We start from the raw sequence: 17,904 nt of genomic DNA on the forward strand, positions 1-17,904 counted from the left end.
TTTGTGCCTAGTCTTATTGCACCTTTTTATGTTGTATTTGCTTGACATCACTACAAGGTCTGCTCTTTTCTGATAGGAAATGGAGGAGCAGTGGGTCTCTGGGAGAGGGGAGGTGTTAATGTGGGGGGAATGGGAGTATGGAGGAAAGGGAGGCTAGGGTCAGGATGTATGAGAACAAATAAAACGAAAAAAAGTATTGTGAGTTAGGAGAGAGTGGCAGGAAGGGAGGGACAATGAGGGTAGGGTGGGGGAAGAAAAGAGAAAGGGAGAGGAGAGCTAACTGGGAATGGCCTGAGCTTTTGAAACCTCAAATCCCACTCACAGTGACACCTCCTCTAACAAGGCTGCACCTCCTAATCCTTCCCAAATAGCTCCACACCAACTGGGGACCAGTTATTCAAATATAAGAGCCTGTAGGAGCCATGCTCCTTTAAACCACCACATTCATCTTATTGACTTCAGGTCACAAGGTCTGCATAGTAACTGCTTTTACACAGTGGGGAGGAGCCATCTTTACTGGCCCACAGTCTCATCTGCTGGGCATCAATTTTCATGTATATTCACAAAGGCCTTGGACACAAATCTACAAAAAATAATTTATTAATAAATGATAGCAGATCACCGTGGGGTTTCGGCTACTTCACTCGATTCTGCGGACGATTTCACCGAGGATCTTTTCTTGACCTCCCTGGAAGAACAATGCCAAGGCATTCAAACTTTGAAATGAACAACTTGCCCTTAGCCCCTCATTGAGTTAGACACTTGCCATAATTTATCCTGAGTATTGGCCCGTAAATCATGCCCACATTTCTTGTCGAGTTTGAGTATATTTCTAAGCCGAGGTGGCAACCTTATCCAGATATATTTTTCCTAGGAAACAGAAAGAGAGACATTAATTTGTCTTACCCAGCTGTCTCCTCCACAGCACCCAGTCTCAAACTTACCTTATTCTTTCTTTCCTTGTATTTCTTTCTCCTTGGAAGAAAACATATACAGAAGTCAGTTAGTGATTGAATCATTTTGTGTGTGTCTCTCTCTGCTGAGAGACATCTCAGCTCTTTCCATAACAAAAATTACCCACGTCCTGGGACTTGAGAACAATTCCATGCATGCCTGGCTTCTAGGAACTTTTGTTCTGAGGCCCCACAAGGCCCCTGGGGAGATCTTTGTCTATGGGTTGTCCTGGAGCATAGCCACAGTGCCAGCATGACTAGAGCCCCACTTACCCCTGTGGACTAGCTTTTCTCTTTGAAGAAATCATCCTGGACAGAAGCATTTTGCTGTCCAGAGCCTTTCCCATTGGTGCCTTTAGACAAACTCTCACATACAGAGTTTCTGAGGTGAGGGAGGGGGCACTCCTGTTTGCCTAGCACCAAGTCCACAGCTCAGCTCATAAACTCCGAATTTCACCCTGCAGACTGCCTCTGAGGAGTGAGTTGTGAGAACAGTTTAAAGAACATGGCTAGGTGGGTGTGATGGATTATACCTAATCCCCCAGTACTTGGGAAGTGGAAACAAGAGTTTTGAGGCCAGCCTTGGCTACATAGGAGTTTCAGTCCAGCCTGAGCTAAGTGTGAAACTGTATCTCAAAATAAATAAATAAATAAATAAATAAATTTTAAAAATGTAGTTGCAGCTGAACCTGAAATAAAAATGTTATTGATGACTGGGGAAAAAAAAAAAAGAGGCAGTAAAGGACATGACTAGCACCAACATACTCTAGCCATCCTTTCTGGTTCCAAGAGAATTAGAAAATTTGGGTTGTGTTTTCCAGATGTAGCTGCTGCACAGATTTATAATGGAACATGACCAATGGCTGAGCACAGTGGAATGTAAAAACAAGGGCCCCACCAGTGAGAATGGTCCTCTTTCTGACATGTCCTAGAAAGTGGCCGCACCAGACATTTCCTCCAGTGTTCATTTCATTAGAAGAGAGGTACCTATTTTCCATCATCTCTCCCGGCCATAGTTCTATGAGGTTTGTGTCAGTAAAAGAAAGAACTGGATCAAGCAGTGACCGAGGGGATGAGGAGATGGTTCCCCTTCCTGCACAGGAAGGGCTGTGTCCCACCATTCACAGCCCTGCACTTGACACTGTGGGCTCCTCTGCTTCTCCCACATAGACTGCAAGATGGAGCCTCTGGCTGCAGCAGATGGCACTGGCAAAAGCTGGTGCAGCCCAAACCTATGGGTTTCCACCCTCTCTGAAGGCCTGACAACACCAGAGGCACACATGCTGGTGCCAGAGGCACACATGCTGGTGCCAGAGGCACACAACTCCAGAGGCACACATGCTGGTGCCAGAGGCACACAACTCCAGAGGCACACGTGCTGGTGCCAGAGGCACACAACTCCAGAGGCACACGTGCTGGTGCCAGAGGCACACAACTCCAGAGGCACACGTGCTGGTGCCAGCTGCCTTGTTGGGAGCCAGGTAAAACAACAGAGAGGATAATGCTCCCTCGGGAAATTGTTTCTCAGTCAGGAGAGTGAGTTAACTTAGGTGAGTTCCAAGCTTTCTGCTAACTCTTAGCTTCTTGAAGGATTTTCTCATATTTACCATTTGTGCTTTTCTTTGTCTCCCTTTTTTGTTCTGTGGGAACAAATCTGTTTTGGAAGAAAACACAATTCTGATTACCAAAATGACCACTGTCTCTAAATGCACTCATTACTAATTACCTGAGGTCTTACCTGCTCATGAGCACAGGAGTCCCTCTGAGTTAGTCTTCCTCTCTTCACAATACCTAGCTTAAAGTTTCACTTAGTACTAATACTTTGTTCTGGCTGTTTCAGATAAAAATTCAGAAAACAAAATTTTTTGTTTCTCTCTTGGGAGATATCTTGGCTCTTCCCATAACAAAAATCACCTGCACCCTGGGACTTGAGAACAATTCCATGCATGCCTGGCTTCTAGGAACTTTTGTACTGAGGCCCCACAAGGGATACATAGTAAGACCCTGTCTCAAAACAATTTTATTTATTATGTAGTGGGGCACACATGTGGGGATCAGAGGGAGCTAGTTCTTGATTTTCCGCTATGTTGGATCCCAGCGATAGAACTTACTCGAGCAGGGTAAGGTAAGGCCCCACAAGGATCTTTGTTTATGGGTTGTCCTGGAGCCACAGTGCCAGCATGACTAGAGCCCCACTCACCACTTTGGAGTAGCTAATAATAATTTCTGTTAAAAGTGAAAAATAAGAAATATTTTTAACTTTATCAAAGTGTATACTAGGAGCCTAAACCATGGTGCTGTTGAGAGACCAAGAACAAGGGCAGGAGGCCTCCATGACAGCTATAGGCCACCCTGACAAGATGGTCTCAATATGTAAAAAAGAGAAACAAGTGAGGACATGTTGGGAAGAAAGGAAAAAAATTAGTACTATTTGTATTAGAAACAAGCAAAAAGCCAAAGAGATCAAGTTAAATCATATTGGAAGCAATAAAATTCTGATAGGGTGGCAAGTCACAAAATGAGGAGATCTGCAAACCAACCCTAATGCCCCTCACACATCCTCCACACCAGAAACTGTAAGTGCAACATTGATGAAGATGTACAAAGGAGCTGAGGGTAAATTTAACTAAAGATATGAAAGTTCTATGTAATAAAAGTTTCACAACTCTTCTGGAAGAAATGTCAGGCCAGTCTTGGCTACAGGTTCAAAACATAGAAGACCAGCACCAGAGAGATGGCTCAGCAAGTACAGATGCCTGTAACTAACCCTGCTCGAGTAAGTTCTATCGCTGGGATCCAACATGGCGGAAAGTCAAGAACTAGCTCCCTCTGATCCCCACATGTGTGCCCCACTACATAATAAATAAAATTGTTTTGAGACAGGGTCTTACTATGTAGCCCTGGCTAGCCTAGAACTCATTATAGGTTAGAATGGCTTTGAATTCAGATCTGTTTGTCTCTGTTTCCCAACTGTACTGGCCAGTTTTGTGTCAACTTGACACAGCTGGAGTTATCACAGAGAAAGGAGCTTCAGTTGAGGAAATGCCTCCATGAGATACAACTGTAAGGTGCCATCTCTGGGCTGGTAGTCTTGGGTTCTATAAGAGAGCAGGCTGAGCAAGCCAGGGGAAGCAAGCTAGTAAAGAACATCCCTCCATGGCTTCTGTCTCAGCTCCTGCTCCCTGACCTGCTTGAGTTCCAGTCCTGACTTCCTTTGGTGATGAACAGCAGTATGGAAGTGTAAGCCAAATAAACCCTTTCCTCCCCAACTTGCTTCTTGGTCATGATGTTTGTGCAGGAATAGAAACCCTAAGACACCATCTAATACATTTTTTTTTTTTTTTTAGAAAGCTGAAGCTGGAGAGCTGTATCAGTAGTTAACAGCACAAGCTGAGGGTCTGGGTTTGATTTCCAGCAGCTAACATGGCAGCTTAGAACTGCCTGTAACTCTGGTCCCGGGGCCCTGTACCCTCTTAGGGCCTTTGCCGGCAGCACAAGCACACACTGCACAGACACGGGTGCAGAAGCAACGGAGAGATTGCTCAGTGGTTAGGACTGCTTCCTGGTCTTCCAGAGGATGCTAGTTTGGGTCCCAGCACTCACATTGGGTGGTTCACAATTGCCTGTAACTCCAGCTCCAGGGAGTTACTCTCTTTTGGCCTCCATGGGCACACACACACACACATGGAGCAGACATAGGGATACATACAGACAAGTAAAAATAAATCTTTAAAACAAGAAGGAGAGAAAGGCTGGGTATTTATCTCAAAGATAGGGTGCTTGCTTTCTTGTACAAGGCCACATTTGGTGCTCTGGCCTCTTCCTGGTACAGGAAAGGCAGCAGGATTAATGGAAAATACAGGTGGTATTTTAGACCAATGAAAAAGAATGATTCAATAAAAATGATTATGAAATAGGCTAGAGAGATGGGTCAGTGGTCTGAGTTCAGTTTCTAGCACTCCTCTCATAATAGCCCGTAATCTCAGTTCCAGGGGATTTGACACCCTCTGAGCTCCGCAGGTACCCATACTCAGGGCAAAATTATTCATTGGGAGCAAAGGGATTCTCTACTCTCAACCCTACTAAAAAGCAGATAAATGAAACAAATTTTAGAAGGATTAAAAAACAAATAACTGTTGGGTATGATGGATCATGTGATCCTATCACTAGGGAGATAGACTCAGGAGGATGAGGAATTGAAGGCTAGGCTAGGTTAAGTGGTGAATTTTTGGCTAACTGGGCTAAGTAAGATCTTGCTTCAAAGAAACAAGAAAGGAAAATCAAGAGAAACAGGTACAAATGAAAACCAGCGTTAGGAAGGTGCTAGAAAGCAGCATCAGAAAGTGCCCGAGGTGGCAAAGTCTAGTCACCAGAGCATAACTCGGTGGAAGGAGGCACCACTGGCAGATGAGTGAGTTTGCTGAGCGACACTTCCTTTCCCACTAGGATGTTTGTTTGTTTGTTTGTTTGTTTGTTTTTTACAAGTATAATAATGCTTTGGATGGTCTGCAAAGTTTCCTTGTGCTTCCAACTCCCAACACTTCCTCTTAGTCTCTAAGGAGGTGAAACTGACCTGGGGTGTGAAGGGTGGGACCCAAGCCTCAGGGTCAGGGAGAGCACAGCTCTGCTCTGGGTTTAGCCTGTGGACCTGAAGTTGCTCTTTTATCCTAGGAGAGGATGGACAGACGCCCTTCCTTGAAAAGGTTTGTGATCAGGTCAGACAATAATGGAGGACTCTGATCTGTGCTCAGCTGGCACAAGCACCAACTCTCCTAAGGATGCCAAAGGCTGCGCCAATGCACACCCAAGGCTCTGCCTGTGGAGTCAGGACTAGACAGGTCTTTCCCACTCATATCTTTTTAAAATGACTTCTGCTTTAATTTATCTATCATCCTTTCTTTAAGGTGAGAGTAATAAGCTTTCATTGCTTGGCTACAAAACAGGTGGTGGGTCTATTATCATTTATTCAGTTTTCACCACTGACTAAACTCCTAAAGGGTGGCCTCTCCAAGGGTGGTCTGTAGGACGCAGCTCTTGCTTAGCGTGCACAGGCTGGAGATGAGTCCCCGACCTTAGTCCCTGTGCACAGTCACTGCAGCACTCATCGGTCCATTGCTTTTCTCTGACTATTTTCTAGAATCTCTGTGTTTGTTTTTTTATTTAGATAATTTCATGCATTCCTGGCCCGAACGCACTAAACCACTGAGGATGTCCGTGAACTCCTGTTTCCCAAGGACGGGACTACAGAAGTGTGCCAAGCTTCTTGCTCTGATGCTATTTTAAGGAGTGGAACTGATGGGATGCTTCAGTTCTCTTCTCTGAACACCTTCTCTGCTACCGACTACAGGCAAAAACCTGGGCATGCCTTCTCTTCTCACAGAGCTGTCATCTACATTGGCAGAAGAAACAATGACGATGTCAATAAATGCAAGCACAAGGATGCACTGTACACACAGTGACAGAGCACCACAGGACTGTGCAGAAATCTCCCAGAAGATTTTGGAGGGTGAAGCCACCAGAAGGTGTGGAGGGTGTGCGGTCTGTGCCCTGGCCAGCGGGCATCCTCCCAGGGGTGTGTAAACAGACCCCATGCTGATCTTTGCTTTCCAAGCTTAAAATTGAGCCTGTCCACACCGAGAGAGAACTCACTCATTGCTCCAGAGTGTCTCACATCAACCACCCCTCTGATACTAAATCAGAAAGTTATGTAAGGACCTGACATCGAGGAGACATGCTTCCCAGACAGAATACCTGTGAACACACGGGGACATCACTTGCAGACAGAGAGGGTAAGTGACACTGGTTTCCAGTTTCCAGGTTCTAAATCTACTACACAGACAGGGTACATTCTGGACCCAAGCATGTACTGATGTCCTTACCTCAATGAGACAGAAAATGATAATCAAAACTATCACTACGACGGTCACAGATATCGCCAAGGTGACTTTGTTATTGTAGCTGAACTCTGAGACTTCTTTTCCAAACTGAAATATATAAGATAAATGGACATTTCTGCTGTTGTTAAATAATAATAAAATAAAAAGAATGAAAGAAGGCTAATTATTCAAAATCTATTCTTGCTTGAACTGTGCATGGTAACTGATACTTTTATATAACCTAGCACATAGGCAAATGAGGCCAGAAGATTGCTATGAGTTCAAGGACAACCCTTGACATCAATACCAGGCACGTTCTGGGCTAACCTGGATTATACAGTAAGACTCTGGATCAATGAAACTATAAACGACTTGGTTTGGATGGCACACACTTCTAATCCCCATACTTTGGAGGCAGAAGCAGGTGGATGTCTGTAAATTCAAGGCTAGCCTAGTCTACTTAGTAAGTCCAAGGCTAGTCATAAATACATAGTGAGACCCAATCTCAAAACAAAAAATAAATAAATAAATAAATAAAACAACAAAAAAATCCAAAAGTCCCCAAACAACCAATAAATGCAAGCAAAACTAAGAGTAGAGTACATAGCTTAGTAGGTGAAGCCCTTGCATACCATGTGTTTAATGCCCAGCACTGTAATACGAAATGACAATAAGAAAAAAAAAACCCTAGTAAAAATTTTCTATTTCAGTAGCATCCAAGACATCAAAGTTGGATGTGCTATCTTTCTAGCACAGTTATTATAGTTTGTGTTTTAGGTTGGCTTCTGGCAACAAATTTAAACTACAGGGGAAATCACTGTCTTGGCTGTGTTAGCGTTATGTGACCAGAGTAAGATCTGGAGTGGGAGCCCCTGGTCATTTCTGCTCAACTGGCTGAGGAAACTGGGGGCCCCTGTCCCAGCCCTGTCCTCACCTGACTTCGTCCCAGACTCTTCAGTTTGCTTTGGGTTTCTGTATTTTCGTTGATGTAGTTCTCAGTTTTCCACTGGTCTGTATCCCAGTCGGCCCTGGACAGCTTGAAATCTTGCTGCTCGCTGAGGAGCTTCATCAGGAGGCCTGTTCTGGAGATGAGCTTGGCACAGGACAGTTGCACTTGACTGTCAGAGCAGTCCATCTTCAAAGTCCTGATAACGTGAGAGATGAGCCTTCTCACATCGTTGTTGGGGATGAGCACCCGCAGCTGCTGGTTGAGATGAGATTCAAACTGTTCTCCTGGTGTCATCAGCGATGGGTAAGCAAATTCTTCCAAGTTGTTGGGTGAGTCAGACCCAAAAATGAAGTGTAACGGTGGCTTGGTGGTTTGCAGAACAGGTGGAATTAAGCCTGGTATATTGGGTATAGGTATATCAGAATCTGCAGCAGGATTCTTAGCGGATTTATTTTTTGATGTAGTTTCTTCAGGCATAGTGACAATTTGTTCAAGAATATTTTCTTCAACATTATCTGTTGCAGCCCGATTTTCTTCAAGAGGTTTTTTTGTAGAAGGCTCTGGAGCAACATATAATTCTGAAAAGGGCCTTTCTGGGTACCTCAGGTCTCCTAAAGATGAAAAGACCCCTCGTGCAGGGGAACTTATCAGGCTCCTCACTGCAGAGGATGCTGCCGGCCTCTTTGCAATCAACTGGAAATGAGATTTTTTCTTCCTAAGGTTCCGATGCCTCGCTTCAGGTTGTAAACTTGGGTTAGAACCCTTCGCTCTCTTCACATTAGCATTTGCACTTTCTAAAACGTAAATGGTGTAAGACAAGTCTTTCCGTCTGTCTATGAAGTCAGGTAGAGAGTTTGTAGTGGGAGCCTTGTCCAGCAGGGGCAGATCTGGGGAAGAAGAGAGCTCTCCCCTGTGCTCCTTTGGGAGCAAGGGCTCTGAGGGGAAGGAATAGCCCACTAACTCCCTGGGCTTCTGCTCCAGGCCGAGCTGCTGCAGCTCCATTGAGGGTGGGCTCCCGAGCTGCCTGTCCTTGGAGATGCTCTCCACAGGGGTCTGGACGCTCTGCTTGCTCCACAGGCTCTTGCCACTCACATCCTTGAAGTGCCTTTTCTGTATGCTTCCTGTCCCCTTGGGGACCCTGCTCATGCTGTGGAGCTGTCTCTCTGCCTTCTCGATCTCTGCAAGACTGTCTTCCCCTGCCCGGGCAGGTTCCCATCTCTTTTCAAATATTTGTCGTTTAAATTTGGGACCTACATTTTTAGATTTTGCATTGTGCCTCCCAGGTTTCTTTTCCTTTTGAACCTCATCAGTGTCTGTGTCTAACAAATTTTCTAAAAAATAATGTTTATTCAATTTATTTTTGTAAGTCACATTACTGGTCTTAGATTCATTTGTAACAGGAACCCTTTCTGGGTCTTTCTGCAAAGATCCCAAGGAATTACTTGCATCTTGTTCCTGAGAAAACAGCAGTTTAATGAACGGTAACATTGAGGATATTATGTCTTCCATATTTCCCTCTGAGAAATATGGCAGTATGTAATTTAGTGCACTCATAATATCATTTTCATCATTAAGGTCTATGTTTTCATCCATGGAACTGGAATAGTTGGCATAATCCTTGTCTGAATTGCCCCTTTCTGGCTCAATAATGAGCTCAGTGCTGGTGTTCCCCGTCCGGCCCTGCAACACTTTCATAAATGCTCCTTCTGGGTTCCTTATAGATGCTTCTTCAACTGTCAAAAAAGAAGAGATTGTTGCCTTCAGTCAGAGTGACCTTGCAGCCCTTCCTCAATCCACAGACATTTGCCCTAATCAAATAAATTAGGGGCCAGAAAACACTGGTGTGCCATTAGTGTGTGTGGGAAACAAACCTAAATTTAATCCTTTCAGAAGTCAACAAGAGAAAGAGAGAGTGTCGTTGGCAAAGTAGCCGCCATAGGTGTAACATTCCACAGTGTGCACACAGAATGTCTGTTTAAGACAGCCAATGGACCAGTAGAGCCCAGGGCCTGAAGACAAAGCCAACCTCTCTGCACGTCTGACCAACCTGCAGAGAACCTTCTCAGGCTCCCATCCCTACTCTCCCATCTCAGTTTGAAAGGCCCATTAAGCTTCCTGTCTCCATCTTTTTGTGTGCCCTGTGCTGATCCCCCCACAGCTGCCCATGATGAGGGACATCCTTTGAGTGGAGAGAGCTAAAGCAGATGCTTCTTATTCACATCTGGACTAGATGTCCCAATGTCTGCCCGTGGGCTCTCTTGCCACATATTCTAGCTCCCAGAATGGAAGGAGCATCCTTCTCTCTGTGCATCTTCTTGGTTCTTCCATTATATTTGGGATTGGGGGCCACGAGGTATAAGAAAAGGCATGCTGATTTTCTGGATTCATTCCTATGTACAGTTCACTTACAGAACAATGCCTATTTATGGATAAACATTACTTAAGTCATAAAATGCACGAGGTCAGAGCTACTCTTGTCTGGAGCCTTTTCTCATTTCATTTCTCATTCTTTCAGCTTCATGTGGGAGCAACGCAAATCTTTTGATAGTGGGAATGTCAAGGGTACCACTGTGTAGCTATGTTTCTGTCCCAGGAGAACTATGAGGATTTTCCACGGCAGTGAGGGCTCAAGGAGGGGATGAAAAGAAAACTGTGGGCCTATGAACAGCCTAGAGTTAGGAAGAGATGACTTAGGCATGAAGTGACAGCAGTTGATACTTCTGATGTATAAAAGAAGGGAAATGCTTACTTGCCATTTCTGAGGAAGAAGAGAATAATGCAATTATTTATTTATATAAAGAGCCAAATGCTCATTCTATTTACCATCCCCTAGATTAAGGGTAAAGATCTGCATTCAAGCTATTTAGACAAGAAAAGTGTCACATTTTGGAATGAAGTTCTTGCCAACATGCCTAATATATAGAAAAATATTGTAGGACTAAGTATAAGCTATACCACTGAGCTGTAGCCCTGTCCTTTTCTAAACTAAAAAACAAACAGTGGTAGGTTCTTGTAGCAGTAGTATGTTAAAGTGCTTTAAATTCCCCAGTGGGTGCTTGAGTGTGGCGGTGCACACACGTGTGTTCCTCCCTACCTACCCAAAAGGAGAGGACAGAAGAAGAGAAGGAGGAAGAAAAGATGGAGCAGTAACAAAGTAACTACTACAAGTAACAAAGGGTACAATAGTTAGAGAATAAGTTAATATATTGTGTTGGATCTGCAAAATCTAGACATGTATCTTACAAATATAATAACTAGATTATGTGGTTTTTATACAGGCTTTTTGGGGTTGGAGATTACCACTGCATATTCTCACTAAATTGCCTAGACTGGCCTTGAACTTGGATCATCTTGCCACAGCACCCTATGGGGCTGGGATTACTTCCATGTGCCACCATGCTCAGTTTAGAAAATACTTAAAACTGTAAGAATAATCTGGTGATAGAAAAGACTGAGGTTGAAAACAAGTTGGGAGTTGGCCAGTATGGACATGAAGAGCTCTCTGCTCCATTGGCAGAGCAAGGTAAAACTCACTGGTCATGTCGAACAGAAGCTTGAGAGATTATAAATAAAAAAGTATCACTTACAAAATTACAAAAGTAAACTAAACAAAACCAATCTAGAGATGTCAAAAAATCAGAGAGAATTCAAGACCTAATGTACATAAAACCAGCTTACAAGCTGCAGTGCATTGTGTGCCCAAGCAATCACTGGAAGCAAAAAGCCAAGCAGAGAGCACAGTTCAGGGTCTGTGGTCCTTCGTGGCATCCTTCCCACACACTCCTTTCTCTTGCTCTCTGCACAAGGAACAGTGCTACGTTTTAATCATGTAATAATAATAGCTAAGAGCCCAACTTTCAGCAAGGAAGAAGTTATGGATGAATGAATAAAAGTAAGCAATTATTTTTAGGGAATTTTTCATTACTAGTTAAAAATTAAAACATAAAATTAAATCATTTATCAGCAAGAGACTCACGACAACGTGTGGTGTTTGTCAGACATCCGGTATGACAATGCAGTTTGATTGTCTTGCAGATAACCTCAATATCAGCTTTAAATTTGCAGAGGCAGCAGGCCATGTGGCTAGGTAAGATCCTACAAATGGAGCAACAGAGAAATGGGTTATTGAGGTGTAGGAGAGGCAGCCCAAGGCCACTGCAGGGTCGCTGAGGAAGGAGTTCTTGAGGCATGAGGCATGGGCAGCTGGGTCTCGGAGACTCAATGGAAAATTGTTGCTGATACTGAAAATAATCATGGAGGATGACAGGGATGCTCAACAGACAGACAAGTGTCAGGGTGGGTGACAGGCATTCTCAACAGACAGGCAAGTGTCAGGGTCAACAGAATATTACAGTAGGTCTCAAACAGCCTACTTTAACCCATACTCTATGGCTAAATAGCAACATGGATCACATAGATCAAATCTGGATGACTTTCATGTTCCAAAAAATAAGGGCTGTTTGTAGCTCTTTGGTATAGGGTTTGTATAGCAGTGCAAGGCCCTGGGTTTGATTTTAACATCACACACACACACACACACACTTACTTTGTGTGATACAAAGCAAAGAGAACAAGGGATAATAAATAACAATGAAATACAATATAAAGTAAAGAGAATCTGTAAATTCAAAAGAAAAGCAGGGTAAGTCTTTGAGAAAACACTACCTACAGATGTGGGAGAAAAATTTGCAACCACCAAGTAGCAGTCCCGTCAAGGTTATCAAGAACAGTCAAATGTTTGAGAGTAGAATCTTTAAGGTCTCAATGATTCCTATGTTGGTCCTTCCTTCCTTCCTTCCTTCCTTCCTTCCTTCCTTCCTTCCTTCCTTCCTTCCTTCCTTCCTTCCCTTCTATTCTTCCTCCATCTCTGTGTGTGTGTTAAGACAAGGTCTCTCTATGCAGCCCTGGCTGTCATGAAACTCGATAAGGATACTATACTGGACTTAAACTCATGGGTAACATTTTTGTGCACTGTATGAAGGCTGTCTTTGTATTTCTTAAATGTTGATTTCTGTATTGGCAGAGAGCTGAGTACTGACTAGATTCTGGTGCTGTTATTCTTAAAGTTCATCACCAGGACTATATTTTGTAGACACCCTTTCTCCCTCACCTTTTTATTAGCTTAATAAAGAGCTGAAGCAGGAAAGGAGGGCAGAACTTCCAGACAGAGAGAGGTACTCATGGAGAAGGATGGAGAGGTGATAAGACTCGCCAGGATGCCATGGAGGTGAAAGGAACACATGCTGGAACTGACTGAGAGAGGTAATGGGTCACATGGCAGACATGGATTAAAAGGGTTAACTAAGTTACATGAGCTAGCTGGCTAAACTATAATAAAAATTAATAAGCCTCTGGGTCATTATTCAAATATTTGGTGCCCGAGACAAAGGCATGTAAATTCAAGGTTAAGGCCTAAGAAAGGTTTCAGACACAGGGCAGGCCAGACACTCCCAATTTGAGGACACATGGCTCCAACATGAGAACATATGGCTCCTTTAAGAGGACCTGCTTTTGCTGTACAGCTAGGCTGGTGACAGAACAAGAGCACCGCAGGAGCAACTGGCACCCTTCTCTGTGAGTGGGTAAGTGACAGAAACCTTGGAGATTGCAGTTTCTTAGGCTTCCTTCAGGCATGGGGGTTGGGGGTGGGGGTGTGGGTTCCGGGCTGCCACATCCCCAGCCAGATCAGCACCACAGTCCAGTGCTCAGTGGTATTGCTGATGCCCGTTGTGGGCAGAGAGACTTAGCATGTGGCTGGCAGAGTGACTGCAGTCAGAGTTGGGTGGAAGATGGAACCAGTAGGGTTTCATGCTGGACTGACTCACGGTGAGTGAAGACCACTGAGAAGCCTTCAAACATCTCACATGTGGAGGGACCACCCCTTCCTGTCTGGTAGATTGTGGTGGGTGGGTGGGCCCTTTAAGGCTTGAAAGGAGCACTAGTGACTGCAGGCAGCAGAAGCCAGGCCCAGACTGAGAAGCTAAAGTCCCTAGCAGTCAAGCCTCTGATCTAGTAATGAATGTTTGAAATGCACTTAGATGCTAAGGAAAGAAAAGAAACTGGCTATAGACAATCATAGAAAAAAATGTACATAGTTTGAAAATCATAATGTGAAGTCTTTGAAGGAAGGAGAGAATTAGAGAGATTAAAAAGAAAACATTTTCTGTGTTTTAAAACCAAATGGAGAATACAATGACAAAGGGCTCATGGACCTGTATAATTTTGTTTCATTTATCAGCATAGAAATAATTATATTTTTGGTAATGAATGAAATTTTATGTATCTTCAGATACATAAGAAAGATCAGAATGGACCCTCTCTGCATTCCATTTCCGAGTCCACACTCTGCATGCAATCCCAGTTCTGTTCTCCATTTCCCAGGCCATACATCTGCCTGCATCCCTGGAGGCCTGCTGTCACCTAGGACAACCAGGTGAGTGTTCCATGCCCCAATCTCCTGCCTGCTGGGTTCCCCAGCCAGCCCAGCAGCCATGAAGGTCTGCCCCATCACCTCTGCACTCCATCCTCTGGTCCATACCTCAACTTCCAATCCTGGAGGTCTGCAGTCATCAGAGACCACCAGCTCTGCCTGCATCCCTGAAAGCCTGCTGCCACCCAGGAAAACCAGTTCTACCTGCAATCATAGAGGCCTGCTAACACCAGGATCAACCAGATGGCAAAAGGCCAGCATAAGAATACAATCAACAAAAGCCAGGACAATATGGCATCACCAGAACCCAGCTATTTTATTATAGCAAGCCCTGGATATCCTAACAAACCTGAAGTGCAAACAAACAAACACCCAAAAACCAAAAGCCAAAAACACAAAAACAAAAACAAAACCTGTAATCTAATCTTATGAAGATGACAGAGGTCTCTAAAGAGAAAATGAATAAATCCTTTAAAGAAATACAACAAAATACAATCAAATAGGTGAGAGAAATGAATAAAACTGTTGAAGATTTGAAAATGGCAATAGAAGCAATAAAGGAAAAAAAATCGAGGCAATCCTGGAGGCAGAAAATCTACAAAAATAACAGAACTACAGAAGCAAGCATTGCTGGAATAATACAATAGATGGAAGAGAGATTCTAAGTGTAGAAGATATGACAGAAGAAATTTATACATTAGTCAAAGAAAATGCGAAATCTAAAAGTTTTCCAACACACACACACACATACACACACAAAATCCAGGAAAATTGGTACACTATAAAAAAGACCAAACCTAAGAATAAGAAGAGAAGAAGATGCCCAGCTCGAAGGCCCTGAAAATATCTTCAACAAAATCATAGAAGAGAATTCCCTTAACCTAAAAAAATCCTCTCACCACTTAATAATCAACACATTAAATGTATGGAAGAAAGAATTTTTAAAGCTGCAAGGGAAAAAGGCCAAGTAACATATAAATGCAGACCTATCAGAATTATAGCTGATGTCTCAACAGAAACTCTAAAAGTCAGAAGGACCTGGGCAGATGTCTTACAGACTCTAAAAGATCACAGATGTCATCCAAGACTACTATATCCATTAAAACTTTCAATCACCATAGATGGAGAAAATGAGATATTCCATAACAAAACCAAATTTAAACAATACCTTTCCAGTAATCCAGCCCCACAAGGAGGATAACTACACCCAAGAAAACACAAAAAATATGAATAATTTTACACCAGCAAAACGAAAAGAAATATCTCTCCCTTCCCCTCCCTCCCCCCCACAAGCAACACCAACATCAAAATAACAGGAATTAACAATTATTGGTCATTAATATCTCTCGACATCAATGGACTCAATTCCTAATAAAAAGACAGGCTAACAGAGTGGATATATAAACAAGACCCATCATTCTGCTGCATACAAGAAACACACGTCAGTAGCAAAGATAGACACTACCTCAGAGAAAAGGGCTGGAAAAAGGTTTTCCTAATGGACCCAAGAAACAAGCTGGAGTCACCATTCTTATATCCAATAAAATAGACTTTCAACTAAAAGAAATAGGGAAGGACACTTCATACTCATTAAAGGAAAAATCCACCAAGATGACATCTAATTCTAAACATCTATGCCCCAAATACAAGGGCACCCACATTCATAAAAGAAACATTTAAAGCTTAAATCACACATTGAACCCCACCCATTACTAGTGGGAGACTTCAATACCCCATTGTCACCAATGGACAGGCCATTGAAACAGAAACTAAGAGAAACAATGAAAATAATAGATATTATGAATCACATGGATGTAACAGATATTTCACCAGAACACAAAAGAAAATACGTTCTTCTCAGCACCTCACAGAACTTTCTCCAAAACCGACCATATGGTTTGTTGGTCACAAGCAAGTCTCAACAGATACAAGAAGATTGAAATAATCCTTTGCATCTTAACATATCACCATAGATTAAAGCTAGACTTCAACAACAAAAACAACATAAAGACTACAAACTATTGGAAACTGAACAACTCTCTACTCCATGATCACTGGGCCAAAGAAGAAGTAAAGAAAGAAATTAAAGACTTTCCAGAACTCAATGAAAATGAAGGCACACCATACCCAAACTTATAGGACACAATGAAAGCAGTGCTAAGAAGAAAGTTCATAAGACTGAGTGCCTTCATAAAGAAATTGAAGAGATCTCATACTAGCAATTTTAAAGTACATTTGAAAGCTCTAAGGACAAAAAGCAGACACACCCAAGAGGAGAAGATGGCAGGAAATAATCAAACTTAGGGCTGAAATCAATAAGTTAGAAACAAAGAGAACAATACAAAGAATCAATGAAACCAAGAGCTGGTTCTCTCAGAAAACCAACAAAATAGAAAAATCCTTAGCCAAATTAACTAAAAGGCAGAAAGACAGTATACAAATTAACAAAATTAGAAATAAAAAGGGAGACATAAAAAGAGACACTGGGGAATTTGAAAGAATCACTAGGTCTTACTTCAAAAGCCTGTAATCTACAAAACTGGAAAATCTAAACGAAATGGAAGATTTTTGAGATAGATGCCACTTACCAAAGTTATACCAAGATCAGGTAAACTAAGTAGTCCTATATCCGCTAAGTAAATAGAAGCAATCATTAAAGTCTCCCCCCCCCCAAAAAAAAAAGAAAGGAAGTAAGAAACAAAGGAAGGAAGGAAGGAAGAAAGAAAGAAAGAAAGAAAGAAAGAAAGAAAGAAAGAAAGAAAGAAAGAAAGAAAGAAAGAAAGAAAGAAAAGGAAAAAGAAAAGAAAGGAAGAGAAGAGAAGAGAAGAGAAGAGAAGAGAAGAGAAGAGAAGAGAAGAGAAGAGAAGAGAAGAGAAGACCCAGAGCCTGTTGGTTTTGGTGATGAATTCTACCAGACTTTCAAAGAAGAGCTAATACCAATATTCCTCAAACTATTTCCTAAGATAGAAATAGAACAAACATTGTCAAATTCATTTTATTAGGCCACAGTCACCCTGATACATAATCCACACAAAGACTCAACAAAGAGAGAATTTCAGACCAATTTCCCTTATGAACATGGATGTAAAAATACTCAAAATACTTGCAAACTGAATCCAAGAACATATTAAAGACATCATCCACCATGATCAAGTAGTCTTCATCTCAGGGATGCAGGGGTAGAAAAATATACAAAAATTTATCAGCATAATTTACCATATAAGCAAACTGAAAGAAAAAACCCTACACGATCATCTCATTAGATGCTGAAAAAGCCTTTAACAAAATCCATCACCCCTTCATGTTAAAAATCTTAGGAAGATTAGGGATACAAGGTGTATGATAAACACAATAAAGGCAATATACAGTAAGCCAACTGCCAACATAGAATTAAATGGAGAAAAATGTAAAGCAATTCCACTAAAATCAGGGACAAGACAAGGCTGTCCACTCCCTCCCTGTCTCTTCAAGACAGTACTTGAAGTCTTAGCTAGAGCAATAAGACAACTAAAGTAGATCAAGGAGATACAAATTGGAAAGGAAGAAATCAAACTATGGCTATTTTCAGATATGATAATGTAACCCCAAAATTCTACCAGATGTCAGGAGCCATCTAGGAAAGGGTAAAAGCATACAAGTGACCTTCTGGAGATGACACATTGTTTTGCATGGCTGCAATGGATACTTCTGAATTGC

At 42.5% G+C, this 17,904-nt stretch overlaps 1 protein-coding gene across 2 annotated transcripts in view; it reads right to left on the bottom strand.

Annotated features, from left to right (window-relative positions):
- Nucleotides 1–573: 573 nt before the first annotated feature.
- The window catches only part of Gm884 (predicted gene 884), an 86,907-nt gene continuing 69,576 nt past the window's right edge, over nt 574–17,904 (bottom strand). The window contains exons 8-14 of one of the 2 annotated variants that reach the window (NM_001033434.2): nt 11,755–11,873; nt 7,764–9,511; nt 6,833–6,937; nt 2,561–2,607; nt 945–975; nt 767–870; nt 574–688 (exon numbers count right to left, since the gene is read on the bottom strand). In NM_001033434.2, the coding sequence (NP_001028606.2) occupies nt 619–688; nt 767–870; nt 945–975; nt 2,561–2,607; nt 6,833–6,937; nt 7,764–9,511; nt 11,755–11,873 (2,224 nt within the window). In that variant the 3' untranslated portion in view covers nt 574–618. Of the gene's footprint in view, nt 689–762; nt 871–944; nt 976–2,560; nt 2,608–6,832; nt 6,938–7,763; nt 9,512–11,754; nt 11,874–17,904 lie in introns of both variants that reach the window. The other variant, XM_030246104.1, reaches the window with a different exon arrangement.

This window comes from Mus musculus, chromosome 11 (assembly GCF_000001635.26).
Source record: "Mus musculus strain C57BL/6J chromosome 11, GRCm38.p6 C57BL/6J".
Taxonomy (NCBI): domain Eukaryota; kingdom Metazoa; phylum Chordata; class Mammalia; order Rodentia; family Muridae; genus Mus; species Mus musculus.